This window comes from Acanthochromis polyacanthus, chromosome 2 (assembly GCF_021347895.1).
Source record: "Acanthochromis polyacanthus isolate Apoly-LR-REF ecotype Palm Island chromosome 2, KAUST_Apoly_ChrSc, whole genome shotgun sequence".
NCBI lineage: Eukaryota > Metazoa > Chordata > Actinopteri > Pomacentridae > Acanthochromis > Acanthochromis polyacanthus.
In genome coordinates this window covers 20,633,529-20,658,175 of record NC_067114.1, presented here as the reverse complement: position 1 = coordinate 20,658,175, position 24,647 = coordinate 20,633,529, and the positions used below count along the sequence as shown (strand labels likewise).

Genomic DNA, 24,647 nt, shown 5'->3' with positions numbered 1-24,647 from the left:
CCAGACAATGACATAAACCCTACATCTAGAACTGTACAGAATTAAGCAGAAAAGAGTATCATATTAAATCTTCAGTTATTTTGAGAGCATGTACTAAGCACCCCACCCCAACCCAATGAAATATCACTATGTCAAAGATAAAAAGCATTTCAATACAATTCATAATGAGGTCATGGAAAGGGGTATCAATGTGATATGAGAGCATCCAGATGTCCCCATTCAAAATAATTCTGCAGTGAATTCCACAAAAGCGATTCTAAGCCAAAGAATAACAGAGTAAATTGGCTCTGATTAATGAATAAACTGATAAAGAAAATGAAACAGAGAGGGTGTGAATTTAATAAATTCAGGCACATGTCCTAAAGCATCGCAAGACATGCCAAGTCATACTGATCCATCACTGGAGTCTCTCTCAAAGGTGAGACACAAACTCTGCTTTTAACTCTGCACAGCATCAAGTAGATAACTGTTCCTGCTTTTTCCGCTAATCCCCAAAACTACAATAATTCCTTCCATGTAATTAAACAGGATAAGGGAGAGGCCTGGAGTGAGCATTTTTCAGCTGCGCATGGATAATAGAGCAGGAGGGGTCTGAGCTCTTTGGTGACATCATCCCACTCTAATTATGGTGCACACGTGCTCCCTGAGCAAGGGGAGTGGCCAAGCTCATTTGTGCCTTATCCTGACTGTATTATGTCCGTGACAGACAGCACAGAGACAGCCCTCGGAGAGGCGCTAAAACAGGCAGAAACCTCCATTTCACACTCTTGACTGTGATTATTAATCTCTGCGTGCCAGACAGTGGTAAAGTGACATATGAATGTGAGAGGGGCGTGTGAGGAGAAGTAAGGTCATGGCCGTCAGATGGAATAAAAAAGAGTTGATCAAGATGACAACAGATGTTAAAGAGTGGTTGAATTAATTCTTTGTTTAGTTGTGTTTCATATTTTGTTAGTGTACATGAAACTACAGCATGTGTTTTGATTTTGATTTGTGCACAATTTTTTTCAATCTCATTTTTCCTTGAGGAAAATGTGAAGTAATCAGTGTGCACGTGAAAACATTTTCAAGGAGAAATGAGCTTGGCATTTATTAAAATTTGAGAAATATGAGGCACCAAATATGTATCTGTGGTAAGCTTAGTATCACAGACAATAAACTCCACTCCTGCCACAGAGATGGCTGGGACTGGATTCAGAGCCTTAATCCTACAACATCACAGAACCCTCCATCTGTTGCCTCTGAGCTGAGTCCTGCAAGGATGAGTGTGCCAAGGACACTGTAGGCGAGGGATCTCAGTGAACTGCTGCCAGAAGCGCAGTGCAAAGCTGGCTTGCTTAACAGTAGGCTTGCTACCTGGGTCACAAAAGATCTCAAACACCTCTAGAAAATCACAAAAACATTTAAGAACTGAAGAAAATGCCTTGTTTCGATCCAGCAATAATACCTTCACTGAACATCAAAACACTGTTATTTTAATGTTGTTGGTTTTTTTTTTTTTTCAAATACAGAATGCATAAAAATTTGAAGGACAAAATCATGCATCATCAGTTCAGTTTCTGAATTTCCCCTCAGGGGACAGATAGCAAGCCTCAACAGTCAGAGGCCTGCAGCCTAGTGATGGCTAGGACACTTCAGTTTGAATGGCGACGAGTCCCGTCATCTCACAATCCAGTGAAAGCAGAACACACACGGTCATCACCCATGTTACGCAATCAGGCAGCGCTTTAAGACAGCCACAGAGTGAGAGTCAGGGCATGCTCAGTATGCACCACAGCCATGCCACAGCAAATTGGCTTAAGCACTACACTCAGGCAAGCTTCTCTTGAAGAGGGTTTCACTTGCCCTTTCTCAGGGAAGATTCCTTATTCAGGTTGATGGCTTCACTGTCAGCTTGAATGAAACCAACACAGTAGTTCTTTGGTTAGCTTCCCTGCGTTTACACTGACTCTAACTAGTTAAATTTCAATACTTGAACACTTTTCTAATTCTATCAAATAAAGAAAGCAATTTAAATACATTAAACTATCACTCAAATTTATTTTTTTTAAAGTCTTTTAGCCCTTAAGGATACCTCCTCGGATTGAGGATTGAGTGTTGCATATTTTGGAGAGCATGTGCAGTGCCTGTCCATTTCACTAGACTGTTGTCTCAGTGAAAGCCAAGAGTGACAACAGCCTCAGGAATACTCCCTGTCATCACCACAGCACCGGGTGAATTCAAACATCTTTGTCAACAAGGACTCTCTTCACACAGCTGTAGGTGGTTGACTTTTGTAAGACACCTTTATCTCTCTCTTTTTCAGCAGAAAACTGCGGATGACTTTACCGTGTCATCATGCGGCAAGATAAAATTAAGGCAAGAGCTTTCTCAGAATTTCAGCGCACAAGGGAGAAAATCAATCGTTAGACATTTTTTGCTCAAGCGATCTGTGTGGCATTCAGGGAAGAAAAGCACAGTTGTTATTATGTGGCAGAGAAATCTTACCTTTTACTTCAATTGTCGCATTTGCATTTGGTGCCGTGTCAAATGTGTAAACACACATGTATTCACCAGAATCGTCTGCCCGAGGTTTAGTGATTCTGCAGCAAAATGCATAACAACAAATTATTCCATATATTTACTGGTCACTTACACTGTAAGTAGTCAAGTAAATAAAGTCAACTAATTTCAGTTTAACACTAGTAATTAGTTTGGACTACAGCAGTGAAAGCCTGTAGGACCCACGAGGCCATGAGAGGCAAAATGTTGGCATTATGCTGTTATATTACGGAACAGCAGCTCTTGGTTCTGCAGGGAAGGGCACCACAGGCATTTTAGCTGTAATCTTCAGAGTATCACTGATGTAATGTGACAAGGAAGTGACCAATTGGTCTTATCTTGTGGCTAGAGAGAGTCTGTGGTATGTCTATGGGGGCGACAGTAGCCTTGTGCTTCAATGGTTATGTTGTGTGACAGCAGGAACTAACAACTAGTTGGTACTTTAGGCTACAATAGAGTTGTTTTATATAAAGATAAATGCATAGGTGTAGTTAAAAATCTGGTTTAAGGCAGTGATATGATACATGAATTTTGAAAATTACATTTCGACAAAGTCAGGTATTATTTCAGTATTGATTTTAGTCAGTGGTGGTCTGTGATCAGTATACTTAGGATGGGATACCAAAATTTAGGAGGGTTTGCAACAAACTCTGGATTACTTAAGATTATTTCAATGCGTCACAGATTACGAACAACAAAAGGACTACAAACCATAAAAACAACTGTTTCTACATTTCAGTGTATTGACATTTGTAGTGTCTTGCTATAGTGAATTGGCATCAGTGAAATCTACTATATAAGTAAAGTTGTCTGATTTCACATCATTGCATTTGTCTCTTTATTTATGGTGCATTGTACATATTGAGAATCATATGTGCTTACTGTTGGCCTCAGTAACTGCTTGAAGATGAGTGTACATACAAGCTAATTTTGGTGAGCTGTTGTCTCTCGCATGTCTGTGAAAAGTGAGCAAAAATAGACTCACTGCTTGTTGTCGAAAGGAAAAGGTCTGTCCCACTTACAAGCAAGTACTTACCATCAGTTAGCCAAGCAGAAAAACAAACCTGAGTTACCCATTTAGGAGAAATGTGTGCAGTGCTCCCATTTCCAACGAGGCGCTAATCTGTATAATGCCTTTGTCTTTGCCTGTTCTCTAAGAATTTCTCCAGACCCCCACTGAGACATGTATGCAAGATTACCTCAGCACTGCTTATGTTCATATAACTACTTCCATTTTACACGGCACATTTAGATAAATTCTCGATGGCTTCTCATTCACTTTCCACTGCTGAGAGCACTTATTACCCACACTGTCTCCACTCCCAAACTATGCCCTACTTACAACTTGGAAGGAAAGCTGTTTGTCACCTGTATACTGTGATCCTCTGCTCTGTCCTTGTGTTGGGGATCTCATGTCCATTCTTCATCCAGAAGCTTTCCTTGTGGGCCGTGTGAGCGGTGGTGAGGTTACACTGAAGGGTAACTGGTTTACTAGAGGTGTCAGCTGACAGGATGGTCTGATCAGAGGCATTGATCTTTGGTTCTGGAAGACAGAGACAGTCAAACCTTATCCCAGAACTATGGCTCAAAGCTGTTTTAATGCTTCTTCCCATGCTGGAATAGCTGTAGGCTGTATTCTTTTTTTATATGAGCTGTGTAGGCGGGTGTCTATGAAGTGAAGTTCACAAAACAAATAAACAAAAAGCATAATAAGTACATGAAACGGCTGGAATGCCTTGTATCAACCATGTTATCTTCAAAGTAAAAATGTAGTATTTTTGAATGAAGCATTTGTCTGATGAAATGCAGTAATACACAGTAACGCTACAACAACTCACCATAATCAGATATGAATTTTGAGTGTTGCACAGTCTCCAAGGAGAAGGCCAAATAGAGACTATGTTGTGAGTGATATTTGCGGTAATTTTGATGCTTAATTCAGGAAACTGTATTAAAGATCCTTACCCTACAACTCTAGACTCACATAAGTCATGTACTTGGGAATCAGGGACCTCATTTATAACCACTGAGCAGTTATAAAACAGAGCTTACATATTCCGCTTCCCACTGAAAAGTTGACCTTCATCAAATATTCATCCATAACATACTATATCTACAGTATCTTATACCAGTGTTATATTGTGTTTGCACTTCATCTTTCACCTATAACTAAGCTATTTTTTTTGCCTTTCCTCAATCATGTATATCCTGATCTCTTTTTAACACAACCACATTATGAGTTAAACCTTACATTGCATTAAATTTCTTACTAGAAGAGAGAATAGACTATCAATAGACTTCAAACAATCATTTCATGTTGTAAATGTTTCAAAAACTGGAATTTTACTTTAGTCATGCACAGTTATACATATATACCACCTACACGCCACTGTGAAACTGAGACAAAGACCTATATGCTTGATTTTGAAGTTAAATACTGCATTGTTTGGTGATATCGAGTATGTCCAGATGTTTAGCAAACACCAGGCGGTGTGTCACTGTGCCTGAACACCCAGGTGCAGCAAAGCACACCTCCATGTCTGATCACAGCGCTGTTTAATTTGGGAAATTATCCTGTTTGCTGCACTAACAGCTGCTGCAGCCGTCAGCTTCTCCAACTTTGTTGTGTTAGTAATGCCGCCTCCATCCACGGGAGCAATACGTACATCATTATTGATTAGTGGTTTGCATTGACCATTTATGGTTAATTGTGGGAGTGTAGTGGGCGAAATATGAAGCTCACATGTTCAGTTAATTGCACACAGCTTTATAAATGAGACCCTGACGATTGACGTAACACCGAACAGACCTTTGACATTTTACATTTCTGCTGAATAAGCAGCTAAACCTTTTGAACTGCTAGCCATGCTGTTTACTAAGCAATACCAGGGTCCATTTCTCAAGGACGATCAGGGAAGCAGGAGGTGTCATCTGAGAGCGAGGCGCCCTTTGCTCTGCCTTGACTAGCGAGCAGGAATCCTCCTCCGCACTGCCCCTCCTCCTCCTCCAGGGCGGGCCAACCATGGCAACGATGGAGCCCCCGAGGGGAGGAGCGGAGAGGAGAAGCATCATAATCCTACTACTGGCTGCTGCTGCAAGACCACTAGCAAGGCAAAGGGGGAGAGAGGGGAAAGAAGGGCTACTGACACTGACAATTGATGTCTATTAGTGTTCATGGCACCCTCTTTCTGCGATTCTGCAATACTCAATAGCTAAGGGGACATCTCTCCCCCTCCCCCTTAAATCTCTCTCTCCCCCACCAAGCAGAGCCACATGTACTATTAATAGTATCTCCGAGACATGCGTACACACACACACAACACGAGGTACATAAATTAACATTTAGCAAACACGGCACAGTGGTCCACAGGCAATTTAACCAGAAGGTTGTTTGTAGGACACCTTGTCACAACTTAAAATGTGGTAACTGCTGGATAATATATCACCATATCAGAATGTAACCAATATAAAATGTTGCTCTAAATGAGTCAACATGAAACCTAATCCCCCTTTTCTCCTCTAGCGGGTTCTCTAATACACTGCTGCACTGAGATTGATATGTCCAATTAACTGACAGCTACTTGACAGCTTTGTTTAAATGTCAAGTAGAGCTGCATTTTATTACATTTTGCCATGATGTATGAAATTAATTAAATGGAAAAAAAAAAAACTGGCACATAATAACCAACTTGGCAAGAGGTGTATTAGGGGAACATTATGTAATTGTAAAAGGCAAGTCAGGCCTCAAATCATGACATTATAGCATATTACAACACAATAAGTGCACCGTCAGAGAAAGGTGTCAGTAATCGTGCTTGCACAAAGAGAATAGTGGGCCCTCTGAGCACGTGGTTGAGCTAAATGATTTGAACCACTCATTCTTCATAAAATATGCAATTTTCATTTTTTTTTTGGTCAATTTTGGAATAACACATTTGTGTAACTTGGCAGTACAATCAGTGGAACTTCACACACCATTATGACCGTGAAATATGTCTCAGAGACTTGCTTATTTTGAAAAAAGCTTCTTTGCTTTTAGGTGACATAGTTTAAATATAAATTTCTTTACCTGAACCATTAACATCTGGTGTTTTTTTATTACATCCAGCTGATCCTACAGGTTGGATTGTATCGATTCATTTTAAAAATCCACTGAAATCTGTTGTGTGCAGACAGTTTAAGTGATACTCCACACAAAATCAGCTTGATTATGAAACACTTACCTATAGAAAAATGACTGAAAATGATTTGCTGTTTGCCTTTCAGAGAAAGCAGCTATGTCCAGCGTTTTTAAAATTCAAGTTAAATGTTTTTCATGCTGGAAAAAAAATTGAGAAAAATTCAGACAAATCTCTCAAGCCACTCCTGCAACATAATCTACTGGTATTTGTGTGGATGTTACCCACTGTTTGAAGATGAGTGACAAAAAGGCATATAATGCAGAAACTCTATTTAGCCATATTTTAGTGTGACAATCAGCAGTGATGCAGGAGTTGATAGAGAAGTCTCTGTTAACATTTCTGTAATTATTTTTTTGTCTGGCTTGAAAACTTGTCATCATTGAAGTCAGTGGGATAAATTAAAGCTTATCACAACTGCAATTCTTGTTTAAGGAATAGAGCAACATTTTCAGAAATATTGCTTTCTTGTTGAGGATCAAATGCCAAGACCAAAACCACTTTCATGTCTGGATACAATAAATGAGCAATGTGTACCGCAAGCTGCCAGGCAGTGCATGAAGACCAGTAACAGCTGAGTCTAGTGGAGAAATGGCAACTTTAGCCACACTATTACCATTTTTCTAGTTTTTGTACGCATTTATCAAGCATGTTAATTGGTACCTACTGCTACTTGCAGACAGAGACAGGCTAACTGTTTCTGCTTCTTTTTCTGTCCTTCATGCCAAGGTAGGGCTAACCGACTGCTGGATGTAGCAACATAGACAAAAGTGGTATCAACGTTTCCCAAAATGTTGAACTATTCCTTCAATATAAACCTACAATTTTTTCAGAGTTTGAGTACAGTATCACTTGTAGCACATGTGCAAAGTACAAATGGTGTATCTCCAGTAGCAGTTGCACTTACTTAAAAATCCAAATGCCAAATTGAGTAGTAAGTAAAAGGCTTTGCAATGGAAATGAAATACTGCATATATATTAATATACTGTATATACAGAATATAGGTATATTGGTACAGAGTGATTCACATTCACAAACTAAATTAAGCAAAACTCGAAGGCCAAAACAAGACAATCAGACCGTAGCACGCTCCCGAACTACAAACTATACATTCATATCAAACGGCTATTATGTATAGCCTGTAATATACATGTAATAATTTGGATATTACATGTATATGCAAATAACATTTACTCCTCAGTAATGACAAAATATGTTTAGTGAGGATCTGAACTGTTTGATTGAAAGTAGGAGAGTCGGCAACACATGTATGAGACATCTGAACAGCTGCTGTCGATTGGACTTCTTGTAAGAGTGGAAATTACATCAGCACCTAATAAAATAATAGCAACACGTGAATCAAAATTTGCCAGTCCAATCAGAAGAGCCAGCGAAAACCAGACTCATCTAAACTTCTCAGAGAGCTTCACTACAACTAACAACATTCCACATCTCCCTGTGCTCCAGTGGGCAGAGCACTGAAGCATGCACAGATTAGAAGGGTCCAGTTGAAATTCACTTTGTTTGACTGTTTGTGTGCATAGAGCAGAGGGTTAAAGGATATAATGTCATTACTGATTCACAGTCACACACTTAATGGCTGAGAAGGCACAAGGTACCATGTTGCATAAGCAGATCCAGAGAGACCGTTGTGCAGAAATGAAATCTGTCTCATCTAGAATGAGACACTCAAGGCCCCCACGTGGTCGTGTCCTTTATTGGATTACCACGCACAAATTTGAAAGCAGAAAATGTTTGCTTTTATCAGGAAGGAGTTGACAGCAGGAATCACTGTTTTACACCTTAACGGATCCCTCCTTGTGTCTTCTTACAGTCCCATTTACACTGTGCCCAGAGTGAGAAAGCCAAATCAAAAGCAGCATTACTTCAAAGCACCACTAGGATTCCACCGCATTTAGCAGGCAGGGCTTTGAAGTAAATAAAGCAATCCACGCCACGCAGGAGACACAGCATAAAGAAATACGTATCACAAATAAGTCTAGGAATAGGAAATGGGGTGAAATTAGGATACAGAGAAGAAGATCATGAGCAGAGTATTATAAAAGGGCACATGAGACAGTCAGAACAAAGGTTTGGTGTGGGAGGAAAAGAGGGAAATGTAGATAGAGACTGGGTAAAGTTCCTGGGTTTGTGGTCATTTACAACAAGATGCTCAAGGGATTTGGGGAGAGACAGGGAATTTACTGACTTCAGAGGATAAGAACAAAAATATTTACGAACCAAATTTAATATTAATGAAAACAAAACACAAAGGGCAAAGACTACCATAAGGGATTTAAACTATTTGAATATTTTTTTCTGTTAAAAAGCAACAAAAAAATGAATATGAATAATTAACGTGGTTGGTGTTTGTTTTATTTTTATTTTTTTGCCTGGCCAGTGACTGCTGTGGTAAGGGTGGGCTCTGGAGAGGTTGGAGTGGTTGGGAGAGGGGATTTGTAGTTCGTTCACCATCTAGGTACTACAGGACATAGACCACTCACTCTGTAGCACCGAAATGGTGGCCTGGGCGCGGATCCATGTGATGGCGGGGTTTTGTCGGCGGTCATTGCGCCTGGGGTCGTTGCTCGCCCGACACTCATAGGTCCCAGAGTCCTCCAGTGTGAGGCGCGTGATGCCGAGCACACTGACCCCATTGGCGCCGTAGGCCGTGTTGATGGATACCCGACGCTTGCGGGCTCCGTCCCACAGCTGCTTGAAGGAGTCGGCTCGGTTGACCTCGGCATACCACCACTGGATCTCTGGAGTGGGGTTACCAACCACCTCGCAGTACAGCTCAAAGGTGTCCCCCGTAAGCTTAGTCTCAGACAGTGGCGACTTCACAAACCCAGCTGGAGAAGAAAAGCGTATCAGGATGGCAGGGAAGGAAAGGGTAGAAGAGGGTTAGAAGAGCAGTAGGAAGGCATGGAAAGGCCAGTGGATAGAAGAGAAAATTAAATAGGATCAGAGTACAAACAAACAAAATAGAGGATGATTAAAGGCAAACCAAAAAGAAGCAAGCCCCAAATCACTGATAGGTGAAAAGGAAAAGGTTAATGACTGTCTAGATCCAGTCCATTCAACGTCAGGGTTCCCTGGCCCACTGAAGGCCAACTGTCAGACAAAGTCATAGTCAACCAGTCCGAAATCCATGCCAGCAAGTAGTGCTGGTATCATGTGTCTTTTCCTTTTCTTTTTCTCTCTTTCTCTCTGTCATGTAACCTTATAAAGATGAGTGCAATAAGATTTTTGAAATGTACCTTTCATGTGCTTGAGCAAACAGAGAAAACATTATTTACAGCACATTAAATGCAGTACATGGACACAAGTAAAGACATTATACAGTATAACGCCGAGCTTAATCGGACACAGCTGGTTTCTAAACAGTTGGTTTAGTCGAGTAGATGAAAAACTGCCCAACCCTTTTTTATATACTTACTGTGTTGCAACACTGACATGAAAACTTCTTGTGCCATACATTTGTAATCGGAACACTGCAAGAAATCACTGCAAAATAGTGGACTCAAAGGTACAGTAGGCATCATCAATTGTATCATGTTATTGCCTCCTAAGACATTAGTAAGTTGAAAAAAAAATCTCATCAATAAAATCTTGAAACAGTTATTTTTTTTCCACACCAATTTGACTCCCAATATTGTGTATAAACTTGTATGGATTTTCCATTTTACTTTATTATGTGTCACACCAGTTCCCTATTATCATGAATCAATTTTTCTATATTCACTTATCCTGTTCATGATCACGTGTTGCTGGAGTCTATCCCAGCACACATTGGATGAGAGGTGAGGTACAGCCTGGACGTGGTGCCAGTCTGTCACAGGGCTAACACATACAGACAGACAAGCACATTCACACCCACTTTCACACCTACGGGCAATTTAGAGTCACCGATTCACATAACATGCTTGTCATTGGACTGTGGGAAGAAACTGGATATTCTGAAGGAAACCCCTGCAGACACAGATTTGTGCCTGGGGTCTTCTTGCCCCACTGTTTTCTTCCAATCCTATAATCTGTAGCAAGATTCTTATAGGTGTTAAATAACCCTAGAAAAGCTCTTTATTTTTAAAACACACTCAATGAAAATGCTCACATCAGTTTTGACAGTCTGCATTTTATGTTCTGATTCTAGAAACATCTGACCTGTACAAAGACTGATCATATCAAATTAAAAATATTAAATACAAAGATAGAACAACTATGTAAAGTCTCATGGTATTTTTTGTCCCAAAGCTTGAAACGTCTATTAAAAGCAATTCCCAGAAATTGCCACAAATAAATGCAACTGTATGTATGGACCGTAATCTCTTTATCCATATCAGCTCTTGCTGGTAACACCAGAAATTAGGTCAGCCAGCTTACATTTCGGATAAGCTGGACTTTAAGAGTCGTTTTTCAATATTCCTATATGGTCACAGTGGTATAAGAGAATTCAAGTTCAACCAGCTTCTCCATAAACACTGAATGAGTATGTTTGATTGTGATTTGAAATTAAATCATCTTCATTACAGTAATGTGAAACTTGAGTAGGCTTGCATATTCCCATTACAACACAACACCAGCCTGTATTCTCCCTATTTCTTCTCACACTGGTGGACTGTCTGACTGCCTTACTCCTTTTATGTGAAATAAAAATTACATTCTGTAATACTCTAAACATTTGCAATAAAATCTATAATCAATCCATGGGCGCTATAAGCATTATTAGCACAACTGTGATTGCACCATGCTGTGTCTGTTCCTGATTCATGGCCCTGTTTCACATCAATAGTTAGCCCAGCAATACACTGCCAGCCTTAATGAACCTCATCTAATGACAAATCACCTGGACCATAGACACTGCTCTCTGCTGGCTCTAAAGCCTGTCAGCTGTGAGCCACATGTGTCTAGATAAATCAGGGGAAATACACTGCCTTAACTCTGCCCTGGATTGTTGTGGAGGAAAAGGGAACAAAGAGCCTATGGTCTCTTGAGTGTTAGACTGTGTGCTGTGTCTGAATACAACAGCTTTTAGGCCCTCCTAGATGTGTCTGCCCTGCTCAAAGAAATGTATCATAAGCACATGAACAGATGAGCTTGTAGAAGCCTGAGGAGAGAGTACAAAGACAGTATACAGCTCACCCCCACAATGCAGACAGTTGCATATCTTTCATACGATTTTTATTCAAAGTTTAGCTTCTGCTTGTTATGTCAGAAAGGCCTTTTCTATACTGCCATAGTGCACAGTGTCAAACAGGCCATCAAAGTACAGAGAGAATTTCCATCAGTCTAATAACAAATGGATTAGTGGCACGATAACCAGTTATCAAGTCTGCAGCCTAACACCGGTTTGTGACTCACAGCCATGTGAAAACAAATTAGAAGATAAATTGTGAAGAGAATTTACCCCCACCTCTGAAAAAAATCTAGAAAAAAAACATGCATCTTCCCGCTAGGAGACGTGTCTGAGGATATTAGGTGCTTACAACTTGTGCTCCTATGTGTGATGCCTAGAGATATGCCGAGCAATTAGCATTTTGTTTCCTTTCTCTGCAAACATCTGGGCCCATCACGCTTACCACATAATCCCAGAGGGTGAATCCAAGCCTATCCGCCTACACAGTTAAAGCAATATTTCAGTGTGACAGAACATTTACTATGGCACTCTTTACTATGATTACAACAGGAAATCAGTGTGGCACACAGCGGATAGTGTTATCCACGGACAAGGGCTCATAATCACGACATTGTAGCTACTTTAAAAAAAAAAAGGTAATGAATGTCCTCCAAGGTGATTGCAAATTAAATCAGAAAAAAAAAGGGACAGATGACTTCATTTAAATTCAGGCTCAGAGACACTCCGTGGAGAAAATACTCACTGAACAAACTACAGACAACACCAGACCAATGAGCACACACCAATTTTCATGTTGTTTAAACAAGGAGCTTACACTGGCAGTGAAAACAAAACCCAAAGCAGCCAGCCGCTACTCATTCGTTTCAAAGTCGTGCTGGGAGACAAGAAGTGACAGAGGATGGTGCTATGGATGGTGGACAGATCTCAGCAGCTTGGCAAAGGAATAGAAATAGGCTTCTTCTGTTTTAGAGGAGGATGTGGTCGACTGATGTGGTGTTTTAAGTTCCAATCAGTTTGTTCCAAACAAATGCAAAAAGGCAGAATATTTTGGGCATTTTTGCAAAGCTGATTACACTTTCATTGTATGATGATGCCTGCATGTTTGTGGAGTAGGCGGAGAGAGCCTGAGGTGCCTTATTGAAATTTGTATTTCTGCCTGACCAAAGGTCGGAACACACCATTGTATATGCATGTGCATTCAATTCATAGCAATATCAATGAGGAAAGCACAACTTGGAAAAAAAACCTTTTACTTGGTAAATTAATCTCATAACAGATGCTGATGAATATTATGCCACTGAGGAAAAACTGATTAATTGCACTGTGAAGCTTATGAGTAAGATTAATCAAAATTCATTTTATGCATTTTACAACTATTTTACATTTCGACTGCCTGAGGTTTGCGTGCTGTACTCCAGTGTTAGGGACTTGTGTAATTTTTCAAAATGCAGTATGACAGCAAGACTGGCTGCAAGAGAACTGGTAAACTTTGTTTGTTAATGCAGTACAGTTCATGTACATTTACATTTGTAAAAGATTTAAAAAAAATAGGACACAGAGTGCCATCTATCTCAGGTGGACAAAAGAAATGATAAAACATAAAACACCAAAGGAAATAAACCCTGAAGTAGACTTTTCTATCGCAGTAAATCCAGAATGCTGGTGGTAATGGTGCTCATTAACTGCTGAAGGCATGAAGAATAAAGACTCTGCTTATATTTCAGTCACTTGAAAGCGCTGCAGAGCCTGCAGAAAAGTAGATCAGTCCTCTGTCCACTGTTTACTCCTCTTTTGAGTATCACGTAATTGCTGTCTGTAGGCTTTAAATGTCTCTCAAAACTGAAGTGTTATCTCTATCAAGGTTATGCTTGCAATAATATATGCAGCGCATTGTTGTTTGCTTAGTTACTGGAGGTGGCTTATTGCTAATAGCAGCAGAGCTAGCACATGCAGGATTTCCGTTTCACTCACCCCTTCCCAATGACTCATCTGGCTGATGTGTATTGTAACATTACTTGTCATATAATTTTAGCACATTTGCAAGACTAACGTAATGCCTAAATTGATGCAAATGACTACAAATTAAATAAAATATTAACCGAGAAGAAGCGCTGCAGGTCAGTGTCAAAGTAAACTGGGTTGGTGGCGGGTGGGTGTTACATCACTGAATGCAATACCCTTAAAAATATTACAGTGTAGTTAAAACAAATGAGAGCTTCACTGCAAAAATAGACATGCATTTCTCTTGATTTTGATTCTCAGTGAAGATAACATGCAGCCAGGTAGCTGCTCTGATGGATTATATGCAGTCTAACCTAGGAACATTCATAGGAGTGAATAATTTAGCAAATTATTTTAACATTAAGTATAATGAGGTCCCTCGCAGTGCCATGTCCAACTTGCTTTAGCTCCCTTTACTTCCATATGGCACATGCACCACAGCATCACAAAATAACCTGTAGCTTTCTGCAACATGCTGTCTAAAGCTGTACAAAAGTCACGGGCATTGCAGCCTACATACTCCCCTCATGGAAGTAGAGAAGAGAGCTCCCCTGAGGACTGACAACAAGCCACACACCGCCATCATGCACCCTGAGAGTGAGTCAGCTGCCTGCCTACAACCTGGGTCCCCATCCACAGTCCCACAACACAGGCAGAGAAATCAGAGGGTAGGAAACCCCCAAGGGCAAATGAACTGGTTATGTGCTAAACAGTGTGTCTGTGTGTGTACTATGGATGTGGGTGCATCTTTGCTGTATCTGCGTGGTGCTATGACTAACAGACAGGTGACAAATTAAACGGGAAAAAATGACTTCTTGCAGTAAGGGGATCCAGTGTCTCTATTACGCTGTGAGGGGCATCTTGCTGGCATAGTTTGGGTCCACTTGTCCCTTTAGAGAGAAGACTCACTGCAGATCGATACAAAGTTGTTGTTATCACCTTTAGCCCACAATGAAACATCTCTGTCCGGATGGGAATAGTGTCTTCCAGGTTAACAACAGCCCCATTCATAGGACACGAGGGGTCACTGAAAGGTCGGATGAGCATTAAAATTATGTGAATTGCATGCTGTGACCTTCACAATGTGCTAAGCAGCATTCTCAAATGAGTATATATTTTCAAAGAAAGGTGCTCATCCCTCCAGCAGAGCCGTTGTGACTTTATGTTGGTTTTTCCTTTAATTTGTCACCTGTCTGTTTTTGTGCCTGTACAAATTATTTACAATAGCTGGATGTAGCCACTGTTTGCACTGAACAATCTTTAAGTCACTATTGCTAACCATCGCATTAGTGGGAAAAAATGTTTTCCTAGTGTCTGAGTTTTTTTGTTTAGGGTTAAGTTATTCTAATAAATATCCAATGATTTGTTTTCATTCTTTTAACGGTAAAATTTAAATGACCACCAATAATCACAAAGGTGTTTCCAGTTGTTTTAGACAGTTCAGAGGTCCTTTTGTTTTGCAGTTGGGCAGGGCCTTCCTGGGCGTACGTCAAAGACAACAACCTCCAAAACCCTAAAATGGTCATACAGGTGTAACATGTTCTGCCTGAAGAGGTGTCACAAAGCAAATAGATGAGTCAGGGAGGCAATGGTCGACTACAAAGTGCACACGCCCACAGAGTTCTCACAGGCGGTCAAATTAGGCTCCTGTGTGAGTGTGGGTGAAAAAAAAATGATTCACATAGGAATACTGATTATTATCTTCTCCTACTCTCAAATTAAAAAATCCAAAACGTCTTTGTAATCACATTAATAATTAAATTATGAGGGAACTCCGTCGAAAGACCAAAGTTCAGCACACAGTGTAGAACATGCAGAAACTGAAGCTACATTCAACAAGGAGAAGTTTGGGCATGTTTGGATTTAAAGAGTTAATAATTAGCTCTGTAGCACTAAAGTGAAATATCCTGTTCGTGCCGTTTCACCTGTAGACGTTAGCAGAATACCAGTTGACCAACACACACTGCAGCACTTTAGACAACTTTAACTGAATCTGGTGAGGCAAAGAAAATAACCCAGTATATTGTGTGCTTCATTGTAAAAGCCCGTGACCATACATCATTTTAAATAACGCACTGCAGCACAGAGAGTGCTCCCCACTGCTGGAGATATAATCTGTTGCGTAACGTGCCGACATATGGACTTTGTTATCTTTTTTGGCATGTAAAAATTAAAGCACAGTTAAAGTGTAAAGGGTCATGTTTGTACTTATGCACGTTACGGCCCATTAATTATGAATCGCCTGTATATTACTTTGCTGTTAAACGCATCTTTTTGAATGTTTGTTAAAATTTTAGATTCATTTCCTACTTTCCAAACAGTGGTTTCTATTCATTTCAGGGAGCTCTGAAGATCATCACATTACACTGAGTAGCATGTTTGACAATACTGAAACTACACTTCTTTTTTTAATACAAAGAGGGACTGTTTAGATATTTAACTCTTTCCTGCACATACAAAACAGGTTTAAATATTAGCTGTTGCGAATACATGACACTTGCAAGCTTTGTTGCAGGAAAACCAAACCTAGAACTCCAATGATACATCACACTGAGTCTTGTAGATACTTATGTTAAAATTATTTCTGTTTGGCAGCAGAAACATATACATAGAAGTGCGTTAATAAATAAATATATCATTCTCAAATTTTACTGTACACGAGTCAGCCAAATTTGAAGTCTCTGTATACATATATGCTAAAATAAATGTAACACACTGTATGCATGGATAGTGTGCAACTGCTATATGGTCAGTATTAACATCTTGATAGTATGTGTTTTTCTGAGGTACGTATTTTCTCTGTCCTCTAGGAATGTAAAGGAGAATGTGAACCATATGTTGAATGTTTATTCTAGCTGGGCAAGGCGCCCGCAAGTCTAGAGACTTGAAGCCCCCTCTTTGTGTGCCTTTAATGTAAACCATATGTAGGTGGGTCCACAAGACCTATATAATCTTACTCAGAAGAACATCCATTGTCCATTTACCGCATGATGTCGGGATCACGAGCTCGTCTGTATTAAAGTACCTTTAACTTGATCTACCTGTGTCATCTCTTCATTGAGGAGCATCCACAATAAAATCATCATCATTTCACATCTGGAGCAATGCAAAGTATACTTTTCATCATACAGGAAAAATTCTATTCAGTGAATTTACAACTTCACTGAGATGTAATGCTGATTTGCTCTAATAATAGTTTAAAAAACGAAACGGTTCATGGGCTGACAAAGTTGACAAAGTCGTCAGCTATGCATATAAGAACTACCAACACACTTTGACAACACTTGTAGGTGTGATAATGTATAGAAGGGAGCCTTAAATATACCAATTCCTCACTGACTTCACCACAGCACTGTCAGCGACATGACAAAATAATACTGTCTGCAAAGTGGAGTTTCTTTTTAAACGAGGCGTTTGACTCACTACTTCCGTTTTACTGGTAATACTTGAGCCTGTCATTCTGATCACAGAGGAGAGGCAACAGTTTAATGAGATTTAAATCCCAATAACCCCTGTGCAGGGTAGAAATGCTCTAATCCCAGCCTCTAATCACAGCCAGCCAACACTTCATATTCAGTTTCAGGGGTCAAAACAAGGGAATTCAAATGATTGGGGTAAAACCTGAGAGGCAAGGAGATAGATATATCATGGAACAATGATTCTCATCATCAAACTAGTACCACAATTTTAAAAATGACAAGAACCACAGCTCCAAGAGAATTTCTTGCAGGGATGGCACCTGCTATCTCCTGCTGTACTTGTAGTTATTATTGTTTGTTGTATAAGATAAATGATTCCAGGAAGCTGAACATCACCTGGCACGAGCCTGCAGGTAAGAAAGGCAACTTTCAGTCTGCTATGTCACCAGTTAAAATACTCAGGCCCATGGGAAAAATTGGCAAGGTATAAAAGAAAGTAACCTCTTTGAGTATTCTGTCTGTGAGCCTGAGTCGTTCTTGCAGAACAGCCAGTAGTACAGAGCTGGAGCTAAATTGGGGAACTTCCAGCTGTGACTGTGTGTAACTGTATGAGCGTGAAGCCGGTCGGTGCTGAAAAAAAACCAGTGTGCACACTCAGCAAAAAACTCCTCAAGATAAATCACCCCCCCAAAAAACCCCTCATTGATCACCTGAAGTTGAACATTAAGATACAGTACGCCTGCAGTGACTTTTATACAGTGTGATGCTGCTCCTAATCAGTGCAGGCCACATCAGATTTCACAGCAGGCAAGCGTGACTCAGTGTAAGAGTTTGGCATGAGTCCTACGGCATATTTTCCACACTCACAAATGAACCTTTGTCCAGAGCCAGCATGAAACATGATAATGGACAAGCTGCTGCATCATATAGGTCTATTGATTGAATGATGTGTGGCTGAAGAAAAAATGCTTATCTTTAAATGCAGCGTCGGCCTCTATGGATGATAGTACATAAGGGCCATAAAGAAGAACTAAAGGGTCAAATACTGACAAAAAAATGTGTATTTTAAAGGCAGGAAATATCGCAGCCATGCATCTTTATGCTTCGATTGTGAAACCCATCTTTGCTGTTGCCTTTGTGTCTTAAACATCTGCTCGCATCATTTCTGCAGCCAGTTAAACGACAGAAAACATACATTTCTGAAGACGTCAGTGATAATATCAGCTCATTATTTTAAAGGGTATCGTAGTATGACCTGCGTGTTTTGATTCACACGGGCACTGATGACACAAAGACGAGCAGCGGTAGGCTACATGATTCGTAGGGGGATGTTATGTAAGACACAAAGACCCTTCCTCAGGTCAGTCCCAGCCACCTTCTAAACAGCCCGTCTTTTCTTTGCGAAAAGATCACATCATCTCTCAGCGTAAATAGTTCACAGCCACCTAGTGAGTCTTTAGAGGGCTGTGCAGCTGTGCACAAGGAGGCCGTCCATTAAGAGTTAATGGATTCACTTTCACAAAAGGACCTTAAAGCCACAGTTCTCCGTGCTGTGTCTCGGTGGTAAAAATAGAAATGAGGCAGAATGGACGGATGCTATTTACAGTCCTCCAAATATCTGTCGCAGAAACCGGCCACCTATAGTACGCTTGCTTTCCCCCCTGAACATGAGGAAATAATGGCATGAATTCCCTCCGCTTCCCAGATAGAGTGATTACATCTCCTGCACTTATAATTATTATTGTCCCAGCATCACTACGTGAACTCTGCAATATCACGGGAAAATTGAGGATTGCATAAGATGCCATGCGCCGATTACCCTTTAATCTGAAGTGTGAGAGAGAAATGAAATGGCTTTTGCGTGCAATGTGAGCAAATATCACAATATTACCTTTAGCACTGCACATTAACTGTAGCTCATTACTGCTCTTATCAAACCTGAAATGCACCTCTATGTAAGAAAGATGGAACGCAGACAGATTTTACGACTGGGTGGCACCGTTGTGCCTCTCGCAGACCGTTGGATGAATCTTTGTGTGTTTCTGTGGCGTGAACTGGGCCTCAGTGAGTGGGCTCTAACACTGGGCAAAGACCAGAGGAAGTGCTTGGAATGCCTTTGCTTGAGCTTTATCAAACAATGGAGGGTTTATTGGGTATTTGATTTTCCAGATAGCAAGAGGAGAGTCTACCTCACTGCGTGCGCACTTGAGGCACTTAAGAGAAATTAACCACAAAGACAGAAAGAAAGGAATTCAAGTGATAATATTTTGTTATATAACTGCAGTGATTTTTGAGTGTTTTGTCTCCTCACCAGCTGAAGACGTAGGTTGCTCCAGTGTTTTCTTGTAAAATGATCTAGATTCCAGTTGTGCTTTTTTTTTTCATTTCTACATATTTAGTGTTGTCAGTATGATTCAAAAAATAGTACAAACTGTTGCACTCGTTAAGTTGATTAGACTAGAATAACACTGGCAAAATGAAATCCCCAAACAGCCTGACAAGCGCTGGAGTGAGATTTTTTGCTACCTCCTCAGCCTATCATCAAAAAACATGTCTTATTAGGTATGAAACAGTGGGTGTCCGATAATCGCCCACAGCAAAGACGAGGTGGACACTGAGCATTCAAATTATAAGTATGCAGAAGAATTCTTTGCCTTATTTTTCTGTGAAAAGGGATTAGACCATGTCAGTGATACTTATTTTCCAACACGTGGGTCCTTCCATGTGGGTATCACAGCTTCTTGAAAATGATCTATTAATTATATTGTTCACAAAAATCCTGAAATACTTCAACTCCAATGCATATCAAACTGCCACCTTCTTCGTAATCCCGTCAGGGTCGCTCAAGGAATCTATTCAGGTTCTTTTAAAAACAGACAACATAAAGATTAGGATGATTCCACTTTCATTTCATGAATGGCTGCTGATTTAGGCTCCCCGCCGGGTGATGTGATTCAACAGAATTTGAAGTCAGGACGTGCTGCATCAGTGGAAGACAGCCTGGAACACCCAACAGCATGTTGCTGACATTTACTTAAATCATGACAGTTTTATTATGATTAATGAACACTGAACTCGTAACATTCACAAACAAACATTGTTTAGGTGTCTGAGTGGCTGTCAGCGTAACATTTCCTTCCTTTTCTTTGACTGTTTTGGAGGAACCATGTGGTGCTCTCACATGATCGTCAGATGAGGGAACAACGCTGTTATCTCTGTTTATAGTTGGTGTTGCAATGAACGCAGACTGATCAGCCGGGCAAGAAACGCCCATTTAAGCTGGCTTCACACTAAATGTGGTAGATTATAAGAGGGAAGGGGGGGACAAGTTTTTCAGTTCCAGCAGGGCCTGTTATTTACAGTACTTACAACACACAGCAGGTGAGTGCTAAGCCTGTGTTTAGTGTAGATAACATTGTACTCGATCAGCATCCAGAGCAAGTTAGTCTTGCTTGACACACTCTTGCTGCCCAACCCCCTATGACTAAACAAACTGTGCATTAGCAGCCTGAGGCAACCCATCCAGTTTATGTGGCCAGAGAAGGTGAAGTGGGTAAATCTATTCCCAGCAACACTCCTGGTTTTGCTTTAATCTGACAACATATTGGACCTGTCTGAAAGTGACTGTTAATGCCTCCTGCACACACACCTACACTCCAGCAAGAAATAACCTTGCGAAAAAAAAGTCACAACACTGTCAGTTTCATCTCTGTTGCACAGTGTGATCAGTGGTTCAATTTGATGTTTTTTACTGGCTTACTCTGGCCTAGTTGTCGTGATGCGTAAAACTATAGTAGTAGCAGTCATTCTGCAAATCCTCTTTAGAAACATCCATCGGGCGTCCTCACACAAGTCAAGTCACTTTTCCCCTCCATGCGATGTTTACAATAATGCCACGGTCACATCTGTGTTCTTACCGTTTTGAGCCGAGACGAAAGGCAGCATCGAGTTCCCCAGAAGGACCGCCAGTGCCAGTGTCACTGCGTTAGGATGCATCGTCGGGGCTCGATCAGAGTACCAGGGTCTCGGTCGAATGTGGGAGGAGAGATCGTGTGGCTATTGATCACAAGATCTACAGAGATGGGCCCAGCATAGCACCGGGCTCTTTAAAAAAAATAGTCAGCCGATGGAGAGTTAAAATAAAATTTTTAAAAAAATGTCTGTAGAAACGTCTCCCTGATTCAAAGACCTTTCGAGGACAGCGGTGGGTTAAAGGTCCGGGATGAGGCCAGCGCGGCTCAGGGATGCCGATGTGCGGCCATAGGCGGCGAAGAAGCCTCGTCGGATTGCGGAGGAGAGGTCTTCGGATGTCAGGGAGATTGTCCACAGTGTGGTTCTGAAGATTCAAAGATGCGCAGACCGATGCGCATTTGCGCTCTCGCTGTCACGGCTCGGTGATTAAAATGAAAGTACCGCACAAATGATTCCCAGCGGGGGAGTGATGTAGCCGAAACATAAGTCTGTTATCAGCACCGGTCTATTTTTAATTCCAAAAGAGGAACAGATGCTGGTAGGACACCGACGGCAGCTATGACAAGCTGCGCGTTCCCATTGCGCGCATGACCGTGGATGCACACGCACACACGTATGTAGCTGATGTTTGTGAACTCGGGCGGTCAAATGCGCCTTTACTGCCTTTTTCTCCGCGTCCTAAAGCACGAATGCTTCATTTCAAATAAATCCATGAGAGGAGAGGTGCACATTGCATTTATTCCATCTGCCATTTGAATCTGGATGCTGCTGCTGCACATTAAAGTAATGAATACATCATTTCCTTACTCTGTTGCTCCTGCAGTATTAATGCTGCCTTTACTCGGCCAAGTGGTTTATTTGCCACAAACAAATGTCCACGCATATTTACATTTGAAAGGGGGAAAAAAATAAACTTGCAAAGGTTGTGCACATGAACTAAAAAGCAACCCAGCTGTAGTTTTCTCCTCCCACATCTTTGCAGGCAGGTTTCACAGAGCCTACATACTTTCTCCTGTCTGGTTTTACTGTGGGGAGATTATGGTGATGCTCTTGAGCTCACTGAGGTCATTTATAAATTATGTCATCACATCGGTGGCCTTGGTGTTGTCAAGCTGTATGTACCACATCCCCTTGAAAGTTCAACATGGCCTCCTGTAATCCTCTTCTATCCTTCATCTACACTGCTGCATGGGCGCCCTCATGTGGCCAGTTGAGCTCAACTGGAAAGTATCAGCATTCATCTTTTTCTCTGTGTCTTTTTTGTATTATTATTCCTGCAAATGAGCAAAAAAAAAAAAAAAAACTGATCACTTGACACTTTTAAAAACTCTGCATGTAGTTTTATTCAGTAAGCTATGTACCCTTTCTTTATCATTTTAATTCTAACATCTTCCTTTGTGTAGTGATAGTGCAAATTTGGGGTTGTAACTTGATTCCTCAGTGTAAAGCCTTTACTTTGATGTGTGGCTAGACCTCCACGCATGTTTTTTTTTGCAGGACTGTTCCAAAATGGCCAGTCTGCGCTCACCCACAGAACAACACAGAACAAACTTCCCTCCACTTTACAGCCCTCCCTCCAGTTTGTCCATGGGACACCACATTTAAAATGTAACCCCACCTGAAACCTCGCACAGACCAATCAGCTAGAGAAATGTCAGAGCAGACAGCACACCCTCCTTTGTTCAAAACCAATCAGAGTGGAAGTGTGGCATTTTGCCCGAGGGGAAAACTTACCCCTGGATGCGTTAATTACGCATCACTTAGCTGTTGCCAATGTGTTCACAACGGTGGACCCTCTTTTGGGCTTTTTACAACGATTGTCTTCATTCTTCGGTCAATCTAGTATGGAAAGTAGACAACAATGGCTTACCAGGCTGAAAAATGAACTTAGCAACAGTCCTCTGGTATCAAATGTGGCTTTTGGCTTTATCCTCATGGGACTAGAGAAGCTGGTGGAGCTGGAGTTTGAGTGTCCTTGCAACCCTACATGGAACGGAGCGTTTTCATCAGCATTCTTCATCATTCCTGCCGTCATGGCCTTCACCTTGATGCTGATCATTCAAGGATGCAGATGTGATTCGTGGTGCAGGAAAACTGTTTCCCTCTCCAGTTTTGTTCCTGCTGTCGTGTGGCTAATTTTGTTGTTCCTCGATGGCCAATACTTTGCTTGTGCGATGACAGACTGGGAGGGTAGATTTGTGCTAGTTGACAAGGCGGCTCCGCAGAAGTGGTGCGAGCCAATTAGTGAGGGAGATGTCACACCACAAGAACTAATGCTCCGCTCACAGCAGCTGTTTGTTTTTTCTCAGGTGAGTTGACTATTTTCTACTTTGCGGGAGGTTGTGTAGGTTGAGTGGAGTGAAAACACTTCCCCCTCAGAGTATGCGCTCTATAGAACATACCCATTGGCATTACACTTTGGAAACTATTTATATACCTCTGCTGCGGATACTGAGATCGGTGAAGAATATGCCTTTTATGTGGATTTTTACTTAACAAAGTGTTGCTTTTACTCTTCTGCACCCCAGGTTATAGGCATAATCCTCCTCATTTTCATCTGTGTGGGTCTCGTAGTGTATGTAATCAGAGAAAGCTGCCAACAAGAGGTGGAGATGCAGGATGCAGATGTAGCCGAGCTCACTGTGCTCAGGATGAGCTCTCTACGGACCAGGACATCATGAGAGGACTTAGACCGCCCACCACACCTGCCCTGCTGGCACGGACACTTTGTAAATACCACAAACAGACTTTACAATCACTTTTTGTAACTTTTGTGCCGTTTGAAAGTATTTTCCTCTTTAGAAACTGGATATTCAGTGTGCCTTGAATGGTCATTGATGCTGCCAAATGAAGTTGCCATGAATATGGTTGTTATTGTAAACAGCTGTTGTTTTCACTGTATCATTGTTGAATTTGTAACCAGCGGTGTGCCTGCATTCATCCGATACTTCAGTGAAGTGACTTGCTAGTTTTTTTTACCAACCTTTAAATAAGTGGTTTGACATTTTGGGGAATAGGTGTATTTGTGTGTTTTGTTTTGTTTTGTTTTTTTAAATTAACCCAAAAAGTAAGAGGACAAGATCAGACCGCTCTCATGTCTGTCCAGTGAAACCTTCAGACAGTAATGGATTAGTTTAACGTAAAGACTGGAGGTTGGAAACTGTTATTTCTGTCCAGAGTTTTTGGGTTTTTTTAAAAAAAAATCTGTTTTCCATGACACCTAATGATAACAAATTCATCTGTTTTATCACGCTGTTTCTTCACTTGGAGCAGTAGCCAGGCAACCAGTGCAGCCTCCGGGAAGATACTGTAAGAAATAGTTTGGCGCACAACTCACCATGAAACTGTGAATTATATGCTTCCCACTATTTATCTTTCCACAGCTAAGATAACTAGCT

General features: G+C 41.0%; 1 protein-coding gene across 2 annotated transcripts in view; it reads right to left on the bottom strand.

The window, feature by feature from the left end:
- The window catches only part of nptnb (neuroplastin b), a 29,137-nt gene extending 7,297 nt beyond the window's left edge, over window positions 1-21,840 (bottom strand). The window contains exons 1-4 of one of the 2 annotated variants that reach the window (XM_022213435.2): window positions 21,195-21,840; window positions 9,225-9,572; window positions 3,910-4,084; window positions 2,488-2,582 (exon numbers count right to left, since the gene is read on the bottom strand). In XM_022213435.2, the coding sequence (XP_022069127.1) occupies window positions 2,488-2,582; window positions 3,910-4,084; window positions 9,225-9,572; window positions 21,195-21,273 (697 nt within the window). In that variant the 5' untranslated portion in view covers window positions 21,274-21,840. The remainder of the gene's footprint in view (window positions 1-2,487; window positions 2,583-3,909; window positions 4,085-9,224; window positions 9,573-21,194) is intronic. The other variant, XM_051937969.1, reaches the window with a different exon arrangement.
- Window positions 21,841-24,647: the final 2,807 nt, after the last annotated feature.